The sequence below is a fragment of the Podarcis muralis genome, chromosome 8 (genome assembly GCF_964188315.1).
Source record: "Podarcis muralis chromosome 8, rPodMur119.hap1.1, whole genome shotgun sequence".
NCBI lineage: Eukaryota > Metazoa > Chordata > Lepidosauria > Squamata > Lacertidae > Podarcis > Podarcis muralis.
In genome coordinates, this window is record NC_135662.1 from 55,582,113 (window position 1) to 55,604,290 (window position 22,178).

General features: G+C 42.9%; 1 protein-coding gene across 5 annotated transcripts in view; it reads left to right on the forward strand.

Moving 5' to 3' along the window:
- Positions 1-19,276: 19,276 nt before the first annotated feature.
- Positions 19,277-22,178, forward strand: part of ZNF236 (zinc finger protein 236) — a 45,341-nt gene continuing 42,439 nt past the window's right edge. The window contains exon 1 of one of the 5 annotated variants that reach the window (XM_028737489.2): positions 19,277-19,421. In XM_028737489.2, coding sequence (XP_028593322.2) covers positions 19,358-19,421 — 64 coding nt within the window. In that variant the 5' untranslated portion in view covers positions 19,277-19,357. The other 4 variants (XM_028737491.2, XM_077933207.1, XM_028737490.2 and 1 more) reach the window with 4 other exon arrangements.

Genomic DNA, 22,178 nt, shown 5'->3' on the forward strand with positions numbered 1-22,178 from the left:
AGAGAAGCACCCTATAGAGCTGTTCTCTCCCTGGTAGAATCAGCTAGGTGTGTTGTCATATTCTCATTTCCTTTTTGCAACCAAAGGCAATTTCTGCTGGAGTGAAAAATACCTAGATTTTTCTTTCTTTCTGCCTGCAGCTATATTTCACCTACTCATGTCAAAGTAATGCACATGAAAGCAAGCTCTTGAAAACAATGGCTTGGAAAAGAAGAGAGATTTTTAAGGCAACACTGTGCTAATCGTAGCTCTCAAGTAGGAATTTAGGACTCACCGCATCTTTAAGTGCGTATAAAAATTCTCCAAGTCAGTTCTACAAAGTGAAATTCTCCGTGGAGGAATTTGGCACTCTTGCTGTCGAAAACTTTGCTCACGGTTGCACAGTCACGGAACAGAACGTTGAAGTTGTATATTTTGGACCCTTTGAAAGAAAACGGCTTTGAACCAATTGTGTTAATAGAAATTTTGGAAGGTAAAGGGAGGGTGGGACTTGAAATGAATTTTGTAATAATACCTACATCTATTTCTAGACTGTTAGCATTCCCTACCATGCAATTCTTTGGAAGGCAAGCTTTCCAGAAGTGCTTGCATTGCCTTGATTTCTTTTTGTTTATGTGCTGTTCCTTGAGTAGACATAGAGTACAGTTCCAAAGTACAATACAGCAGTTCCAAAGTCTTCTGGTTGTTTCCTTTCCGTATGAGTTCTAGTGAATCCCTCCAAACCTTCTTGGCTCAAACTCCAACTTTTCACAAGCTTCAGAGGTGCAAGGGCTCCTGGGATTGTGCTTGAAAAGAAAGGCTTGTGGGATTGCTAGGTGCCATTTTCACCATTTTTGCTTCTTTTAGGGCTCTAACTGGAGACACAGGGGACTGAACTTGGAACCATCTGCATGCTCTTCCATTGATCTATGGCACTCCCCCCCCCCCAACGTATAATTTCCATGCAAATGTGTAATATATTATTAGATTTGAGTGCTTCACAATCATTTGAGTGGGATTGTATTTCAAATATTTCCTGGAAGATAAACAGCAGAAAACCTATACTGTGCAATGTCAAAATAAACTATGCTAAAGTAAGAGAGCGACCCTAACTAAGTGGGAATCTTAATTATGGAGAGAGAAAAAGAAAAGGTCTGTCAGCTGTGACACAATGCATGACAGATAAGATCCCCTACCACCCTTAACAAGATGACAAATTAATTCATTATTTCTGCCCCATACAAAGATTTGAGCTTGGGACCAGGATAGCAAATGTTTCTTCTCAAAATTCTACCAACCATTTCTGAAAACAAGGCTGACCCACCCATTGGGCAAATGGGGCATTTGTCCTGTTAAGAAAAGAATGTGTCCCAGGGCATGATCTCAGGGCACATTAGGCAGGCACCTTGCTGAAGCAAGGACTGTCTCAGTCTTGTTAAATACTGTCCTAGGCCAAGACAGGAGATAACTTGGGAACCCGTGCATAAAGCAGTGTCACCTTATTTGCTTCAAGAAATATAAAATGCTGAGTTAGCATGTAAAACCAGGATATTTTGGTTTCTAATCTTCTGGCAATAGGTAATGAAGAACGGTAAGCATCAGACTGAGTATGCATAAGGAAGGCTTCTTGGTCTGGGCACCTGCCTTGCTAGGGTGCAGATGCTGGGCCACAAACCAGGAGCTCATGTGGTCAGCTCTGGACACGCCCTGTTTAAAAGTGCTAAGTAAAGCAACATCTTTCTGCATGCACTCAAATATTTCCTTTCTCTCTCTACTTCTACACACACACACACACACACACACACACACTAGCCCAGAGGAAAAGTGAAAATTAGTGTATGCAGAAGACAACCTTCTCTGTTAAATGATTCTTTTTAAAGTTACAAATATATAACCTGGCTTATAATATTAGTGCATGGCTTTACAGCAATAAAATATGATTATGTTTTTTTCCTGGGTGGTGGGGGAGAGAGATGTGTATACGTTTCCTATCTGGCTGAGGGTGGGAGGGCAGGGTTTCAGCTCAGCACAATGATTTAAGAACGCTGCTGAGATGTTTAAATGTCAGTATTTATAATGTAAAAGCCACCAGCCCTCCTAGCACCACTGTATTATAAATTAATGAAATGGTGCACGCCTCAAGTTCATTTTTAAAGGGGGGGGGGTTGTGAGAATATCCCTTCCTGTTATTTGTCCTATTGATATTTTGCTGTCTAGAACCCTGGATTTCATGCTGATACAAGCAGTTCATTCCAGAAGCAAGATTTCATCAAGAAATCCTTTAATGAATAGCCCTAAAGCAGCAGAGCATCCCATTTGTGTTTACTTGTTAGCCAAGCTGGCATTGCTAAATGCACCCTGCACTGAGCTATGCTGCTATATTTCAGTCACTTCCACTCTGTGGGAAAATGGATGAACTTGTGAAAGATAAGGAGGGAGGGAGAGAAGCTCCAGGAAGCTGATGGTTAAGACAGTGAACGGTGAAGCAATTTGCTTTAAAAACTATGAACAGGATCTTCTCTTAATATTTCCGGAAACAACTTCAGGAGACAGAAAATAAGCACCTCCACATGTAAGAGAAAATTCCTTTGAAATATAGATGTTGTTTCCCAATAAGAAAGGAACACAAGAAAGAGCTGTTGTGTTTTTAAGGCCAGTGTTCACTCTTTGTGCTGAAGATTTTGGCTATGCCTACGAATAGCCCTTTGGTGCTTTCTCATTTGAGAGAGATCATCTAGCCGAGAGCCCTAAATGACTTAGCCTCTGCTCCTCTGCCTGGTCTACTTCCATCTAGCCTGGGATGGCCCTAAACTGATAGGAAAACCATTTCAAGTGGGGTCAGAGAGGAGCATCTTCCCAAGCCCTCACCAGGGTGGGATGCTGGATGTGCGTTCAGACCCTCCAAGCATCCCTATTTTCCAGGGACAGCGCTGGATTTACATTTTGTCACTTGCGGAGAACATTTTTGTACATTGTCATGACATTTACTTATGAGTTGGCAGTTTAAGAATAATCTAAGTATAAAATGAATAAAAAAAGAGGCCAGCGCTGGTGATTGTCCAGGCATTCATTGACCTTTTTCTCCCTTTCCCTTTCAGTCACAGTGTCTTCCTGCTGTTATTACCTGCTACTGCCGCGATCTGATACATTTCGTATGTCCACTCGGGAATTTGATCTGACTGGAGCGAACCTGAGCGCAGAGCAGTCGTCTTCAGCCGTTACCTGGGGTTTTGTCTTTTTTTTTTTGGACTTGTGCTTGGTGGGTCTGTTGTGGTCTCCACGCTGTCCTTTACAACGGCCTCCTTCACACTCATTGTATTGAACATAATGGAACAAAGGAAGGCTGAGAGTTCAGACTGGGAAGCATGCTGTCAAGAGGCTCTAGGATTTATTTAGCAGTCTCCTTTGAGTGGTTATATTGCATCTGCCAAGTGGTGGCCCGAAGGCTAAACTGAAATGAACTGTGACTAAGAGCTGGTGACATTGCCCATTCCCTTCTGTGTGCAAATTCATAGATTCTACATGCAATTTGTAGCCAGGTACCCCCCCTCCCGGAAAGTCTTTCCAGATTCCAGAGCTGAGCTTAGAACTTGTATAGTAGGATAGAAATATATTTTGTTTTAAGGGCACTTGAGATGTGGTCCTGGGATATACCTGTGCTCAGATACCATATTTTTGTTTGATGCCCTACAAGTTCGCCTCAAGGGAAACAGTAACACTGCTTTAGTAGTTAGTTGTGTTTGTGTGCTCATGTGTATCCTTACAGTGCAGAACTTGCTCTGTTTTCTTATTTCATTTTTCAAATTTACCTGAAAAGTTTTCTAACTGCTTTTAGGGATCCACAGTTCATTCTTCATTTAAAAATAATGTTACAAGTTTGGCTAGCTTCATGAAATGGCCATATTACCAAGCAACTAGTGAGTGGTTAGGGACTTAATATACAATGTTCCCCGATGGGTGAAGATCTCTCCCCCTGCCTTTGGATGGTGACGCTCCAACAGTTAATGAGGTACAGGGCAATTGCGATTATCTATTTGTATTTGGACACAGAAGCAGAGGATGGAAAGGGTGTTGTTGTCATTGTTGTCATTTTTTTAAAAAAACACAAACAAACTGGAAATGGCTGAAACAGAAACATCCTTGGGGTACAGTTCCAATTTCCTCTTGGCCACACTAGAAGAGAGGGAAGAGAGTACAAGCCCCAAACTCATTAGCATTACAGCCAAATGCAGAATATAATCCCACCTGATTTATGCTATGTACCCAGGTCTGTTTCAGAATTTTAAAAGAATAAACAGAATCAGTAGCGTATTCAAGTGGGATTCATAGGTAAGCATAATATATAATATGTAATATATGGTATGTAATATATATAATATGGGACTTTTTGTTTTACCTTATTTTTGTGTGAAAGACAAGAAGTTCTTAACTCACATCTTTCCTTAAAGAGGTGCCCTCTCATTAAGCAATGTTGCATTTTGCCAGGACTCCAACTGTAGAATACTATCTTCATAGCTCTGTCACATTAGTGTGCCAGTTCTGAATGTGAGGGTCAAAGGGTATTGCATGCCTTCCATGAGCACGTATTGGATAGTGCCCATGACATCATTATGAGCAATTATACATCTTTAGGTGCCAGGCAAAAATGTTTCTCTTCAACCAGGCATTCGGCTGATTAATATTCATGGATTTTTAAATGTGTCTGTGGGAGGGGAGGGTTATTGGTTTGTTTTGCTTCTGCTTATGTTTTATTGTGTATTTTGTCTTTTGATTTTGTATTTTTATGTTGTGGACCGCCCTGTTGTCTTCAGAGGAAGAGAGGTACACAAATTTAATAATAAAAATAAAAATACCCAGTGACTGCCATCACATACATGGTCCCAGAGGACCTGAGTGTGATCAACACTGAGGCTCCATCTGCACAATGATGCGGTAAATGTATCGTACCAATTTAAACCGTCATGGCTTCCCACTAAGAATCCTGGGAAGTGTAGTTTGTTAAGGGTGCTGAGAGTTATGAGAAGGCTCCTATTCCTATCAGAGCTGCAGTTTCCAAAGTGGTTTAACAGCCAGTCCCTCTTCCCAGGTATCCCTGTGTGTTGCCTTTTGGAAAACAGCCTTGACAAATGCATTGCTCATCACACTCACTTTTACATTGCCTAGGGGTCAGTGTGGCCCTCAGCCTGAGAAAAAGTTAGGGCTAGCCTTCCCTGCTATAAACGATGGGTAATCTGCGTCATTCTCCCCTTAAACCTACTGTTATGTAGGTGGTTGTACTGGATGAAGTAATAATTAATAACCAATCTCTACAAAACAGCAGGTGAAGTTTTCTTAATGGAGAATGCCACAGTGAATTACTGTCAACTGTTTCAGATCTGGCTGTGTGTGTTTTTTATATTCCTGTGGTACTTAAAAAAAAGTATTTAAGAAAATACTTTGAATCCTTCTTCCTGTTGCATCATTATTCTCTGCCTGCCAAGGCTATGGAACACTGCCTGGCTTATACCTAAAGAGAGCACAGAAATTGTGAAAAGCCATCCAGTTCAGTATACCTGAAGGAGCGTCTCCACCCCCATTGTTCTGCCCGGACACTGAGGTCCAGCGCCGAGGGCCTTCTGGCGGTTCCCTCACTGCGAGAAGCCAAGTTACAGGGAACCAGGCAGAGGGCCTTCTCGGTGGTGGCACCCACTCTGTGGAATGACCTCCCACCAGATGTCAAAGAGAAAAACAACTACCAGACTTTTAGAAGACATCTAAATGCAGCCCTCTTTAGGGAAGCTTTAATGTTTAACAGATGCTTGCTGGTCATTGACCGTATTAAAGATATTTGAATTTTGTTTAACAGACTACTGTATTTTAATACTTTGTTGAAAGCCACCCAGAGTGGCTGGGGAAACCCAGCCAGATGGGCAGGGTATAAATAATTATTATTATTATTATTATTATTATTATTATTATTATTATTATTATTATTATTATTATCCTAATAGAGAGTCAACACAATTAGAACAGGATTTGGACTATTTCCCTGCCCCTCCCCATGGTACCAGTTATAGTGAGTATAGAACAGAAATGCTTGCAATAAAAACATTTTTTATTTTTATTTTTTGAAAACTCAGCAGAAACACATGGCTAAACTACAAAATGCTAAGCTTTCTCCCTTGGGAGTAACTTGGTCATCTGTATTATTCTGTCACTGAGCTCTCTCCCACCCATCAGATATTTGTCGGAATGTGTTGTAAAGTAATAACATCTATCAGTTAATTGTATACGCCAATCATCTGGACTGAATTTTCCTTATGTTCAAATATTCCTTACTGGATTTGTTCAACCCTGCTGATAAACTAGTTAACTGAAACGTTCAGACAGTTTACTATATATAGACTAAGGTTGCATGAAGACAGGAAAACAAATTGCGCAAAACAGATTTTGAAATGCAAAACTGTTTAGGTTGGTACATGGAGAAAAAAAACTTTGAAATTTTTTTAACTACTTTATGACAATCATGTTTTATTTGCTGCCTCATAGTCCATATGCTCAACCAAAGACCCACAGTTTTCAAAGCATAATTTTAGTGAATGGATAAGAAATAGTGAAGCATATCTGAGTTTAAAAAGTATTTAAACTTGATAATGTATACCGTAGTTATTTTTCCTAATGGTTGAGAATGAAAATAACAACATTGCCATTCCATTTTTCTGCTGTTTGTCCATTCTTGCTGATAATCATTAATGTTCTGACACCTGAAGATTTACATTAAAAAAGAAAAGTTTTCTTTTCAATGGTGAATTTGCATATTTCCTTCAAACTTTTATCCTTGTGGAAGTTACAAGACATCTCTGGATGGAAAATTTTCTAGAAGTTGGTTGCCATCTCCTGGAAAGCAAAGAAATTGCATGTTCTTTAGATAATAAATTGGCTCTCAAGTTCTTTTCCTGTATGGAGTTTTCAAAAAGTCTAGGCAGTTAGACTTCTGTTTATGGTTAAGGACAGTTTTGAGAGATTTAAGTTTCATTAAATATTTTTAAGAGGTTTTACTATAACAAAACTGTCATGGTTTTCTGTTTTTTCAACATTTGAGAAGTAAGTAAGTATGGCTATGGTAATTTTCTTTGTTAAGAGCTTGCATAAAGAGTTTCAGGGGAAAGCATCCTGATAAGAATCTGGCCTGTGAAGCCAAAAATGTTTCCGATCCTTGGTATACTTTGACTCAGAAGTAACTTCCATTGAGTTTAATGGGGCTTATTCATAGGGATAGACAAATTTGTCAGTTTGAGTTTCTCTCAGATTTAGCATTGCCATATTTCCCAAAGTGAAAATCAGGATAAAGTTGTTTAGCTATTTAAAGGAACATCTCCCCCCCCCCCAAGCAGTTTGGGGGCTTCTTTTGGATTTTTAAAGCATTAAAAAAAAACCACATTGCCCTACTTGCCATATGTCCAGGTTTCCTGAACATTGTGCCAATTCAGCAAAAATCCATCCAGATGCCATTTTCACAGCCTGATTCCTGGATATGTCCAGGAAAACACAGCTGTATGGCAGCCTTACTCAGTTTCTCATTTTCCCATTCTCAAGATTACTTCACTACACACACACGCAGTTGGAGGACTGCATTGCAAAATTTGGAGAAGTGCAAATTTTGAAGGATAACCAAAAACCATAGAAAGCGTAGTCTGTGATCTTATACCCACTTGCCTTCAGATTTAGTAGAGATGGTGGGGCAGAATTCAGTCTGATTCACATTTTAATGTGAACCTACCTAATTTTCAACTGTATATATTACAGCATCACATTGTGGCACTCTAGTGGTGCAGTTATTTTGTGCTACAGGCCTTATACAAATAAGAAGAAGGCCATCTATAATAAACTTTAATACACTGTGGACTTTCTGCCCACCCTGAGCTACAATGATGATGCTTTTCTTCAGGAACATATAGCCATGCCTGACACATAAATCAAACTCACACTGTTCTATCAACAAGGCAATATTCTTCATGGCATTCTGGATGTTGCCTGCTCAGAGTGGGAGCAGTTGGTGCTCACAGAATGCTAAACCAATAAATTGTCAATATTTGGAGAATGGCAGAGAACAACAGCAAACCGAAAATACTGTACTTTACAATCAGCTTTTGGATTAAAATATTCCTGCAAGTCCTCTAAATGTGTAACTGCATTGTAAGCAGACAGGACTTGCAGACGTTATGTGGTTCAGTTGAAATCCTATAATAAGTTGTTTGTACAAAGAAAACTTATGGGGCTGAAATGGGACTGAAATTATGCAACTGTTCAATTTCAGACTCGCCCATACTGCATTTTTCTTACATATTAATACACTCATTTTAATTAGCTCTTATCCCCCTGTGACCAGAGCTGGTTTAGAAGCTTCCTTCAGCATGGTAGCTACTGGGAAATTCTTGTGTTTGTGCAGAAAGACTTTGACACAAGGGCTTCGCATGTGTTCCTGAGCATATTTACCCGGAGATGGATCCTACAAATATTCAGCAGGATTTTCTTTTAAGCAAGAAAACTCAAAATAAAACAGCCTAGCCCTCTGGATCAGCCATAGATACATCAATGTCATCAACAGCAGGTTTCCTCAACCTCGGCCTTCCAGATGTTTTTGGCCTACAACTCCCATGATCCCTAGCTAGCAGGACCAGTGGTCAGGGATGATGGGAATTGTAGTCTGAAAAACATCTGGAGGGCCGAGGCTGAGGAAGCCTGATCAACAGTGTGTCACTGCAGCAAAAGCAAAACCCAGTCCTCAAAATCAAGGAAGAGTCATCTTGCGGGATTCTTCGGCTCTTAGATCCAGGATGAGTCCACAAAACATTGTACAAGGGGTTCAGAATGCATCTGTCTGTAATCTCATTGGCACAACAGCCCTAGTGTATTTAGATATAGGCAGGAAAAAAAGACAAAGTTGGAACTATGTTCCTATGGGCTGCACTACAAAAAACATTACACAAGCTATGTGGAACAGTACACAAAATAAATTAAAAGGGAGGGGGGAAGGAGGATATTGTCAAAAATAAGAGAAGAACCAAGTGACGGAAAAACATGGCATATTGGCTAAAAAGAAAGATGGCGCACGGTGGCACTTACACAACTTGCTTCTTTTAAGAAAACAATGGAGGTTATTACAACACTTCATGGCAGGTGATATTCTGAGGAAATATAATGAAAGGCTTGAACTAAAGGCAAATTAGCATGCACAGGATGCTCTTAACTGGGGGGGAAAGAGCCTCTGAAATTATCCTTAATCAATAGTGGTGTTTGGTCTGCTCAGTAGTAAACATACTTGAGAGGGGATAACCTTATTAAAAGCAATATTTAAAATGGAAAATAAAATAAAACCGGCAATGGAAAACAAAATTGGCAATGTAGTGAATAATTGAATTGATTTCATCAATCAATCCATTTTTAGGCTATCCCATTGTGAAAATCTAAAACAACAACATTAAGAGCACCAACAACCAAACCTCATACTCTGTGTAAAGTAGGATATAACGAGCAATCTGCTATCGCTGTTTGCAGGTAAATATTCTGGTATTATTCAAAGAATATGTTTGTCCTTTGTAATTTATAAAAGTAATACAGTTCACTTCAGTAGACTTTTTGGAGATAAAGATTTAGCGACTGGCTCAAGTTTGAGTTTTTGATGAGTTGGAAAAACACCAGGAGCAAATTGTTTACTTGGATTATTTTCAGAGTCACCTGGGTACTTCAGAACTTGCTGTCATCAATCTGCGCCATGTTCTCTAAGGTGTAGGATATTCTGATAGGGAACATGTATTTTTTGCTAATAAAAGCCAAAATCCACAAGGGATGCTATAGCTTACATTTCGAACCACATCTGCAGGGGAAAGGGTTGTAGGTGAAACTAAGAAGTGAAGGTTACTGGATTCAGGACCAAAACAATTTACCTCCAGGATACACATACATCCTCCCCCTTTTGGGACATGACATATTCCCTAAGTATTATAAACTATTGGATACTTACTTTTGAATGGTTTCAAGGCTCCAGCTTCTCCCGTTGTTGATCTATGGATCAGGTCGGAGTTCAGAAACATTTAAGATGGTGTTACTAAATTATGGCTGTAAGAATCCACGCACAAGGGATTTCCTGTAGCCCTGTTTCAAAGCTAGCTCTTTTTCTTCATACTTCCATTCATTTTTGAGATAACGACAGGAGAAAGGGGAATGCAGAGGACAGATCACCTAGGAGTATATATGTATATTCCTGTGATATCTGCTACTGTTTCCACCTGGCGGATAGACAGCTTGTGCAAACTACAGCTGGAATCCACTGTGCATACTAGAGCTATCTATCTGCCAGCCTCCTCAGATGTAAATATTAAGAAAGGCTTCATTACCTATTACCACATTTTCAATCTGCTTCTAGCTGCTGGCACCAGCCTTCAGCCATTATGATGCAAAGCAGCTACCTTATGAAGCAGAATTCTGTTCTTTCTATTAGGAAGATGTATCATAGCTTGGGACACGGGTGGCGCTGTGGGTTAAACCACAGAGCCTAGGACTTGCCGATCAGAAGGTCAGCGGTTCGAATCCCCGCAACGGGGTGAGCTCCCGTTGTTCGGTCCCTGCTCCTGCCAACCTAGCAGTTCGAAAGCACGTCAAAGTGCAAGTAGATAAATAGGTACCGCTCCGGCGGGAAGGTAAACGGCTTTTCCGTGCGCTGTTCTGGTTTGCCAGAAGTGGCTTAGTCATGCTGGCCACATGACCCGGAAGCTGTACGCCGGCTCCCTCGGCCAATAAAGCGAGATGAGCACCGCAACCCCAGAGTCGGCCACGACTGGACCTAATGGTCAGGGGTCCCTTTACCTATCATAGCTTGAGAGTCCCATGAACTGCGAGAAGATCAAACCTATCCATTCTTAAGGAAATCAGCCCTGAGTGCTCACTGGAAGGACAGATCGTGAAGCTCCAATACTCCAATACTTTGGCCACCTCATGAGAAGAGAAGACTCCCTGGAAAAGACCCTGATGTTGGGAAGGATGGAGGGCACAAGGAGAAGGGGACAACAGAGGATGAGATTGTTGGACAGTGTTCTCGAAGCTACCAGCATGAGTTTGACCAAACTGCGGGAGGCAGTGGAAGACAGGAGTGCCTGGTGTGCTCTGGTCCATGGGGTCACAAAGAGTCAGACATGACTAAATGACTAAACAACAACAATCATAGCATACAGAATTGTAGAGTTGGAAAGGACCCCAAGCCCCTGCAATGCAGGAATCTCAGCTTAAGCATCCATGACAGATGGCTATCCAGCCTCTGCTGAAAACCCCCCAAGAAAGGGGAGTCCACAACCTCCCGAGGGAGACTGTTTCACTGCTGAACAGCTCTTACTGGGAGAAAGTTTTTCCTGATGTTTAGTCAGAATCTCTTTTCTTGCGACTTGAAGTCATTGGTTTGAGTCCTATGCTCCAGAGCAGGAGGCTGCACCCGGCTAACTGACAGAGCAGGATGAAGGATAAGGATCTCTGTATCATGAGGAAAGCCATAATATTCACATTCAGTACAAGTGGTGCCTCAGGTCTGTTCTTAACCTGAAACTGTTCTTAACCTGAGGTACCACTTTAGCTAATGGGGCCTCCCGCTGCTGCCGTGTGATTTCTGTTCTCACCCTGAAGCAAAGTTCTTAACCGGAGGTACTATTTCTGGGTTAGCGGAGTCTGTAACCTGAAGCGTCTGTAACCTGAGGTACCACTGTACTGTATCAGAATCCCACTACGTTTCACAACACTTTAATCAGAACCTACTGAACTTAGGATACAGGTTATAGGAGTTGAGGTCAAACAACATATGGACGGCACCACACTGGCAACCCAAGCAAGTGTTGCATTTGTCCATCTGATTTTGGGGGGATCCATCCCCAAGCTGGTTTCTTTCCCTCTCCTTTACTGGGTCAGCAGAAGAACCTGGAAGATTACATCAGCTACACTGACGATTATATGTTTGTTAATTATTCTGAGGAAATTGCTTCCATTACCATAGCAGTCTGTAATTACATTTGTGTGAGCTTTGAAATGAGCTATTCCTCTTTAGCCCCCTGACTGATAACAGGTTGTTGATGACATTCCAAGGCCGTTGCTGGCTTCATGCATGTATGCTTTGGTCTCTAGCTGTTGGATGAGGTTCCCAAGAATGGGACGTTTTGGTGGTCCCCCACACCCTCCAAGTTTAGTCAGTCTTTAACCAGGAAAGGGCCTTTAGTGTAGTGAGCCCTGTCTTGTGGAACTCCCGGCCAGTGGAAGTGCAGCAGGAGTCAGCCCTGCTTTCTTTAAGGCATCTTTGACAAGGTAAACGGCGTTTCCATGCGCTGCTCTGGTTCACCAGAAGCGGCTTAGTCATGCTGGCCACATGACCCGGAAGCTGTATGCCGGCTCCCTCGGCCAATAAAGCGAGATGAGCGCCGCAACCCCAGAGTCGGTCACGACTGGACCTAATGGTCAGGGGTCCCTTTACCTTTACAGGCCTTTGGAACATGGTAAAAGAACAGAAACAAATCAACTATTGTTGTAGTATTCAGTTCCCATGTTGTAATGTAAATAAACTTGATCTACTGTTCTGAAAGTGCAGCCTATGAATATTTTGAATAAATAAATACAGGAATAAATATGGAAACTGCTGGTTTGAATTAGTCTGTTTCAAAAGTGCTTTGAGTATCTCTATCACAAGGAATTAACTTTTGGTCCTGTTAAAAACAGTCTGGCTGTAAAGTGACAGACACCAATATATTCATTCCTGATAACCAAGGCAATCGGAGTTCTGTTTCCTGAAAGATTCCACCCAATTTACATTTACTAGAAATGGAGGCTTGTCCCAGAGCTGGACCAGGATCCATAACAGTGATCTTGTAAGAATACAAGACAAGCCCTGCTGGATTGAACCAAACACCCATCTAGTCTTGCATTTTGTCTATGGGAAGCCCACAAACAGATCATGAGCATAATAGCACTCTTCCAGTGGTATTTTCCAGGAACTAGTGTTGCCATAGTGATTAATAGCCACAGGTAGCCTTTTCCTCCACCCATGTGTCTAATCTCCTTTTAAATCTCCTTTATTTTTTATGTTTATTTATTAGATTTATATACTACTACCCTTCATCAAAAGATCTTGGGGCTGTTCACAAGATAAAGTGAGCCAAGTTTGCATGCTCTATTCTGAACTTTAAAATGGAAAGTGTAATGCTGGTGGTCAACAAAGGAGGTTCAAAGACTCTCTCAAGGCAAATCTAAAAAAAAGTAGTATAAACACAGACAACTGGGAAACACTGGCCTGCGAGCGCTCTAGTTGGAGAACAGCCTTTACCAAAGGTGTCATGGGCTTTGAAGACGCTCGAACTCAGGACAAAAGGGAGAAATGCGCTAAGAGGAAGGCACATTTGGCAAATCCTCACCAGGACCAACTCCTGCCCAGAAACCTATATCCCCACTGTGGAAGGACACGTGGATCCAGAATTGGCCTCCACAGTCACTTACGGACTAACTGTTAAAACCATGTTTAAGAAAGACAATCTTACTTGGTTATGAATGATCGCCAAAGAAGAAGATGAAGAAGAAGACACCAGAAAAATCCACATTCTGATGTCTCATTTTGGATGAGCTACATGAACAAAATTGCAGGAGAAAACTATTTCTATTTTTGAACACACTGGCTGAATGCTGTTCCATGAACAAATACATGTGTTTTAGTAATGTGCTAACTGGGTATCTGCAGTCGGGAACAGGCTGGATGAGAGCTAATAAACTGAATCTCAAACAAAATGGTGTCCAAGAAGATAGTTCTCATTCCTTCCTAGATGTAGATGTACTAGATGCAGATGAGGCTTTCAGAGTAGGCCTGCTATTAGATCTGTTATTGTCTTTGGACAACCAGCTGGCATCCATGGCCTGAATTGGTCTTTCACCAATTTGGTCAGTGTCCTACCTATTGCCTCTCCTTAATAAAGAAATATAGCCTTCCCACAGTTATCCATGGTCTGGTAACTTTGAGGTTAGGTTACTATAATGTACTGTGTCTACAGCTACGATTGATACAGATCAGAACAGAATGTGCTGAGGATCACATTGATTTTTGCTCATTCATAAATGTCTGCAATAACCATTAAGAATGGCGTGCTGATGTGCTCTGGGAGTTCTCCAGCGCTTAGCCTATTTACAGCTTTAGACAACCTGGACAGATTGTACATGGAAGTTTCCTGAATTGTTAACATCACCATTTGGCTAAAGAGGAGAATCGTGCTTTGAAAATTCCACTGTGCCTTGTCTCAGTCAAAACAGTATTGTAAAGGGTGCAATTATATACAAAGCGACAACATGGGAGTGGTAGGTCAAGCATGTTTGGCATATGGCTGGAGTTCAGAGCTAAGGAGAATGTGAAGGTGGACTCTCTGGCCCCCTCTGGTGAGAGAAACTCACCGTCATAATGCAGGCTAGCATTGGGCTGAAAGGGGGCACTGCGGAAACATACAATTGGAGGCAACTGACACGGGGAGTAGGCAGAAGCAGAGTACTTCTAGAAGCCAAGCAGCTGCACAGGAGTTCTTATAAGGCATGGGTCTAGCTGATAAATGGCCATGTGCTTTGAGTGGAACCATCATTTTCAAGACCTTTGTCAAAAGCCTGGCAAATCTGGAACTATAATTGATTATCTGATAAAATTAATAGTCTTTACTTGGGCTGGATCATTAAAAAATATATTTAAAAATCAGGAAAATGCATTGTGGAGCTCATAATGGGAAATCACATTGCCGAAGAATCAAACTCTACAGCACCATCTGGTGTTGCATTTAATTTTAATTTTTTTATTTTACTAATGTAGCTGAGTCCCAGGACTCATGTGCAACTATTTGCCTGTTTTATAGTTTTGTTTTTCATGTTTTAATTTTCATTTGTTGTTATAATTGTTTTATATACACTATAAAAAGAAATAACGAAAAGCTTTTTCTTTTTAAAAAAAATCAGTGCCTCCGAACCATTTGCTTTCCCCTCAGTAACAATATTCTGCCTCACATAAGTAGGTTTCAAAAGTATGATTTTAAGGGAAGTTGGAGTTGTTGGTAATAATATTTTCAAAAGTGAATACTGCACGAACCCATAAAAATAAAAGTTTTCTTACTGGTAACTCAGGGCCTTCATTGTCTTTGCAAAGAAAATAAAAAATCCACAGAAGAGGAAATCATGAAAAGAAACCTTTGAGGTAATATATGAAGAATACAATGAAAAAGCTCTTTATTATCATGGAGGAAGGTAAACACCTAGTACAAAGAGCAGTATGTATGAAAATGGGAAGCCCTATTGTTTATTCAGAGGTATGAAAAGAAATAGGTCAGTTAGTTTGTTTCCATGGTGACTATTATTGAAATAAGACAAACTGACATCAAAGCTGATTTATTTTACTACTCGTTACCTTCTCTTAAAATCATTTTTATCCGAGATCTCAACTGGATATAAAAACACTCTTTGGAAGAGCTTTCACAAGAATTTTGTCATTGTTTATTAACGGGGAGAATGTACGGTGTAGAATATCCCATCAAAACAGCTCAGTTTTATGGAGCAATAATATTCCCAGCCTACTCCAAAATTGTCAATACTGCACAAAAGTCAAAGCCCTGAATGCTTCCTTTGTTTACTTGTAGATTAAGGGCACAATTTTGGATCTGCTGATGTCACATGCATTTGTTTATTTTAATAAAACAAGAATTGCATTCTATGATTGTGGAGTTATTCATTCTGACCATTAAACACTAGATGCCATTGATGAGAGGGGGAAATCTTAATCCCATATTAAACTAATGACCTGAATATTAGCTTCCACTGCACTTAACAGCAAAAAGAAGAAAAAAACCACTTCCAAGGCAGCAAACCCCAAAAAGAACTGTTCTGTTTTTCTACTGGTTTTTCCCTGTTGTAGAAAATTTTGGTGTCAATATGTACATAACAACTTTTTTTTCTGTAAGTATGCATATTTCTATAGACACGCTGGCAGATCAAATCTGCAGTTGAGATAAACTGGCTGAGTAGCTGTAGGATTTTATTTTTTAACACAATTTAAATATGCCTTAATCATCTACAACCTGTAAGCAGAATATAAAATGTAAATAAAAGTCTGGCAGAGCTCGTTATAATTTCTCCGATGCCCTCAATGTAGTGTTGCTCTGGAGTGCATTGTTAGGTTTTAAGACATGCAGTTCTTAAAGATTTCAATTAATGTTCTGCATTTTAATGAAGTCGAACACTGCCCTGGGAGGATGTTCTAGAAATACAATAAATAAATATGGAAAATTTAAATGGTGGCTATATCCAGAATCTTTAAACTATTACTTTCAATTATAACATCTCTTTTAGCTACACAACAATTATTACAGGACCATTAAACAAAACTGACAGTTGAAAACTCTGAACTTGCCTAAAATTTACCGTACTAATATTTATAGGCAAAACCCCCTCCAAACATACTCCTGCAGTTTCTCCTCAACCTAGCTTAATCTATGGTTGAAACTAAGCTGCTTCTATTTTCCACTTTCTGAGGTTTTTTACTGGGCTGCCTGTTATGTTCATTGTCTAGCAGCATGCAGGGGGGCACCAATTAAAGTTTTTTAAACTTGTTTAATACTTTTGAATGTTGCAGTTGCTGTGCATTCATGCTGTATATTTGTGCTCTTAAAAATCTATAAATAACTCCAGCAGTTTCCTTTGAGATCATTTTGCCCTGCTGAGCTCCAAGGTCTTTTTCTATTCATCCGTTGCTCAGTCTATGTACTTGTGGCTGATGACATCAGCAGAGTCCCATTAAGTGAATTACAGCCTTGTATTCTCTCTAGCGCCATCCCTAATGCTGTGCCCTAAGTTCCCCCGAGTTCAATGCACTAACATAAGACACGGGTTGCTGCATATGTTCTCCAAATTCTCTCAAGTTTGTGCTGTGGTTGGTTTGCCTCCTTACACCTTGCATTCTTGTTCTTTTTAGGTAAGGTAATGGAGAAGGTTGTGGTGGAGCAACAGCAGGCATTTTTGGAATATAATCATTATCTAGACCCATCTAAGCCTGGGTTCAAGCTTAGTCTTGGGAATGAACTGGACATGGTCATTCTTGTGGATGAGTTGTATCCAGAACAGGAGTGCAACTTTGCTCCTCTTTTCTTGATCTCTTTGTGGCTTTTGATACTATCTGGCCATGGTCTCCTCCTGGACCATCTTCGTGGCTATTTAGGGTCGCAGTGTTACAATGGTTCTTGTCCTACCTAAGGGGCCGAGTCCAGAGAACTGTGTTGGCAGTTGTCTTTAGCAGACATGTTGGTGGTTCTAAAACCACTTTATTTAATATGTTTCTCCAATTAATCTCAACACCATTCTCCAGTCTTTAACCACCCTCTTGTCCATAAAGTCAATAAACTTCTGTGTTCCTGGCATACCCAACACTTCGCTTGCTGTATTTTCCCATGAAGTGAGATACCGCTGTTCACTCTCCTGTTGCATGGCTACTGCCTTTCCAATGCCACTTAAACTACGGCTGAATGAGCATAATAAATACAAGTGGTAAGACTATTGTAATAAATATGAATTCATTGGGAGGCACATGAATCAGAACTGAAGCCTGCTGCTCAAAATGCAGGCATAGTTAAATGGGTTTATAATCAGTAGCCACTAACAGTGCAACCCTAACCACGTCTGCTCGAAGCAAGTGCTGCTAAATTCACTGGGACTTACTCCTGTATCGGAGTGTACGGGTGTCAGGTGAGGAGTCGTACCTCTGGTGGGGGGCACGTCATGGTCCTTCTGGGGTAGTTTGCCCGTCTTTAGTCCCCATCCCCATCTCTGCTCTCACCTATGGCTCCTAGAAGCTGTCAGCATGCAACAGTGGCCACATCCCAGGAACGGCTTTGACTAGCGGGCTAAACCAAGTGAGGGTAGCCGATGGGTCTCAAACCCTCAGCGAGTTAGGGACTTCCCCTGCATGCAAATACAGGCTCTGGCAGAATTAGCAGACAAGACCAATAGTGGGTCCAGTTTCTGTACATGTTGTAGAGTGAAGTGAGGGGCAGATGGGGCTTGCCAGCCTGGTAAGGTAGGCCTTCTAGGAGAAGGAAAACTATGATTCTAAACCTCTGCTGGTTTGTGGGACACAAGGTTAAGGAGCAAACCCTCCATGAATTTAGTGTGGAGTCACTAAGAGGGTTGGATGGACCCTGTATGCCTTTTTCTGGTAAAGCTGGTGCCAAACATGTTGCTCTGCTCTCCTTTGGCCCACATCAGCAGAGGTAAAGGACCCCTGGATGTTTAAGTCCAGTCAAAGGTGACTATGGGGGTGCAGAGCTCATCTCGCTTTCAGGCTGAGGGAGCCACATCTTTCCAGGTCATGTGGCCAGCATGACTAAACCCCTTCTGGCACAATGGAACACCGTGACAAAAAACCAGAGCGCATGGAAACACTGTTTACCTTCCTGCTGCAGTGGTACATATTTATTTACTTGCACTGGCGTGCTTTCAAACTCCTAGGTTGGCAGGAGTTGGGACAGAGCAACGGGAGCTCACGCCATCGCGGGGATTCGAACTGCTGACCTTCTGATCGGCAAGCCCGAGAGCCTCAGTGGTTCAGACCACAGCGCCACCCGTTTCCCATCAGCAAAGGGGGTCTTGTTGTCTGGGCAGCCCAAGACCTCCATATGCACTGCCCAGGCTTGCTTCCCAGGAGGTTGTTTAGGTGCTGCTAACACAGCAGTTTGACTTCACCACTTGGAGGTGCACTCCATTGTCTCTTGAGACAGATGGATGCCAACAACATCTCTTTACTGAGTATGCTTAAAGTCTGCAGCACAAAGTCTGTTCAGTTATTCAGCATTCAAAAAGGGGAAGTTTTCCATCGGAATATAATTGACGGATGCGAACAGTTCCTTCCAGGTCACTGGGATTAGAACTGCTGCCTGCCTCTCTGCACTGGGGGCGCAAGATCTCCGCACCCCTCATCGCCAACACACATTACAGTAACTTAAGCTGCCACCCTTCTTCCTGTTGCCGACCGCATGCTATTTATTGTGGGCACGACGCATGCGCTTATTTCCCCGCCGCCGCCTCCCGAGGCGCGCGTGCGCGCTAGCACCAGCCCTTTTTCGCATCCGTGTTTTCCTGCCCCTCGCTGGCCGCGCGCACCCCTGAATGTGTGGGCGCGCGCGGCCGCTTCAGAGGCGCGTTCTGGCTTTTCAACCCCCCCCTCCCTCCCTCCCCTCAAGAGTTCGAACCGCCCAACCGCCTCTCCCTCCGCCATCGTTGCGTGAGGGGTGTGCGCGCGCGCGCACGCGCGCGCGACGGACCGAAGGCACAGGGGAGGGGGGAGGGAAAGGGGGAGGGGGCAATCATGCCGCGGGGGCGGCCTCCAAAACCCGGCGGTAGAGAAAACACCAAAGCAGCCACCGAGTCAGGTAAAAAATAAAAAAATAAAAGAGGAGGCGCGGCCGGGCTCAGCAAAAGAGAAAAGCAAGAGCAAAACAAAACGTCTCCGGGCGCCGGGCTGAATCCCTCACATCGCTCGCGCAGGGTGAGAAAGGCACCGCGAAACAATCCGCCGGGCCTCGCATATAGTCCCCGGATATGGAGGAAGGCGAAGGAGGAAGGCCGGGCCTATTGTGCGAGGGACTTAGTGTGCGGCCGGCCCTGTGCGGAATGATACCGAGCTAACTCCGCGCAGCCGGAGGCGGAGGAGCGCATGTTGCTACCGCCGCGCGCGCTTATAAATCTATATATAGAGGGAGGGACGGCGAGATTCTGTCAGAACGGGCGAAGGAAGGGAAGCGGGACGGGGAGCAAGGAGGAGGAGGAGGGCGGCGGCGGCGGGGTTGGGCGGCGGCGTCTCCTCTTCTCCCCGTTTGAGGCGCCCTTTCTAAGGCGATCGGTGGCGCGGGGGAAATGGGGGGGGGGGTTCCCATCGCGGGGTGGTTTTCATCCCGGGGCGAGCGATGCGCTCTGCAGGCGTCCGTGTGAAGGGACGGGCTTTCCCGCAGCCTCGAGAGGAATGCGGGCGGCACCACCTTTGCGGGCGCTCCGCTGCAGCAGCGGCGGCGGTTCCTCTCTCTGGAGCCTTGCTTGAGCAACACCCTGCCTTCACCCTCCGGTGCTCCGCGACCATGTCGGAAGGCAGGAAGGCTGTGTGTAGTAGTGGCGGTGCGGGGTCTGCTTTGTGTTCTTATTCCCAGAGCCCCGAGACCCACCAAGGTGCAAAACGGACAGGCTCTGAAAATGGGAGAATTCTGAGCCAGGGATTAGTTCGGAGTACCAGAACTCGGATGAAGTCTTAACTCTCACACAAACCACTCCGTTCCTGGATTCCCCAAGCTGACTTCATTTCAGCAGCTTAGGTAGAGAGGGGAACCCATTTCGTCCTTGCATTTCCTAGACAACTTGGGGTCAGATCCTTGCTGACGCTGCCCACCTCTGCTTTCAAATCCGTGGAACTTTTGAGGCCCTGGCACTCTTTGTACTCCAGTCCTGAGCCTTTTTATCCTAAAAAGCAAGGTTAGGGCATCATAGGGGACCGTTGCTCTTCTATTCCAGGTGTTGATGGCTTGGGGGTTTTTTTGTACAGTACTTCCTGAGCAGAGGAGGGGGTACTGTGCTTTGTGGCCAGGCCACAGCAATGTTCTGTTTTACTTAACATCCTATGGTAGTACCAGAGATGACGAACCAGGCTGGTGAACCTGTGGCCCTCCTGATGATGTTGGACCACAACTCCCATCTGTTGTGGCAGCATGGCTAATGGTCAGAGATGGGAGTTGTACTGCAGAACCTCTGGAGGGCCACAGGTTCACCAGCCATGACCTGTCCATCCTTTGTCCTGAACTTGGTGGAACTTTTTTCTGAGTAGGCATGATTAGGATTACATTGAAGTATTACATTTAGGTATATTTTGGATATAAAAGACAGGGAAACTAAATATAATATTTTCTTTCATCTATTTTCCTCCCCCACCCCTGCATCTCAAGCATAATTGGCTTTTGTTCTGCTCATCTTCCCCCAGTTCTCAAACCATTAAAAAAAAACACTTGAAAGGTAGATATCTCTTCTACAGCTGTTTTTTTACAACCCCAAAACCTGACCCATTAGATAGCTTGCTGGGCACAATCCCAGCTGGTGAAACAGCAACAAGTTGGTGGTGGCAATTTTCTCAGATTGTGTGTTGTTTCCTGCTTCAACCCATTGTTCTAAATGCCTGCTGTGAGAGTAGGAGGAGCCCAAATCCAACTGGTGAAATAGCAGTTGGTGATGGTTTAGTAGTTGTATACCCACATCTGTCTACTGCTCTAAATTGATCACTTTCTTCCACATTCAGTATTTGATACCTTCCGCAGGTGGGTCCCCAAAAGAATCACGTTGTGAAGGGACCAAGAATAAACAAACCAGTGGGCTTATGAAATGGATTCAAATAAGCTGGCCAAATTTCAGAGAGGAAAAGTTAAAAACCCAGGCATACCTAACCATCTTGTTATGGCTGTTGTAGATGATAGTTGAGGCCTGATGGAGCTGGTCCTTGGCAGCGGTGATGAAGAGGCCCTGCAGTCTGCTCTTTTATAGGTTGCTGTACATTACACTTGTGGGGTATCTCATTAAAGTTTCCTGTATTTCTGAAGCATGTTTTCCTGTATCCCTGCTTTATAGTCTGAGTGTATATCTACAACAACAGTGAACTTGTTGCTGTGAGCAGTGATAGGAGACATTTCTTCCTTAAAAACACCATGTTAGCGTAGTCACAGAGATGAAGTGGTGAAATCACATTGAGAGCCAGTGTGATGTATTGGTTAGAGTACTGGACTAGGACATAGGAGATCGGGGTTCAAGTCCCCACTAGCCATGAAGCTCACTGGGTAACCTCGGGCCACGTACTGTCTCTCAGCCTAACCTACCTCATAGGGTTGTTCTTAAGATAAAATGGGGATGGGGGAACCATGTAGATTGAGCTCCTTTGAGAAAAAGGTGGGCTAGAGAATGAATTTATATTAGTACCTAGCAGCTCTGGTCTTCAGTACTTCAAGGGGAGACTGCAAAGTTGGTTACACTTCGTTTGGCGGGAAGGCTCCAACCACAAAACAAGTCAGTATCTTGTTTCAAAAACTTGAAAGAAGCCTATATTCACATTTTACTTACTGTTTTGGGAGACAGTTTCCTTTTTGAGTATCTTACACTAT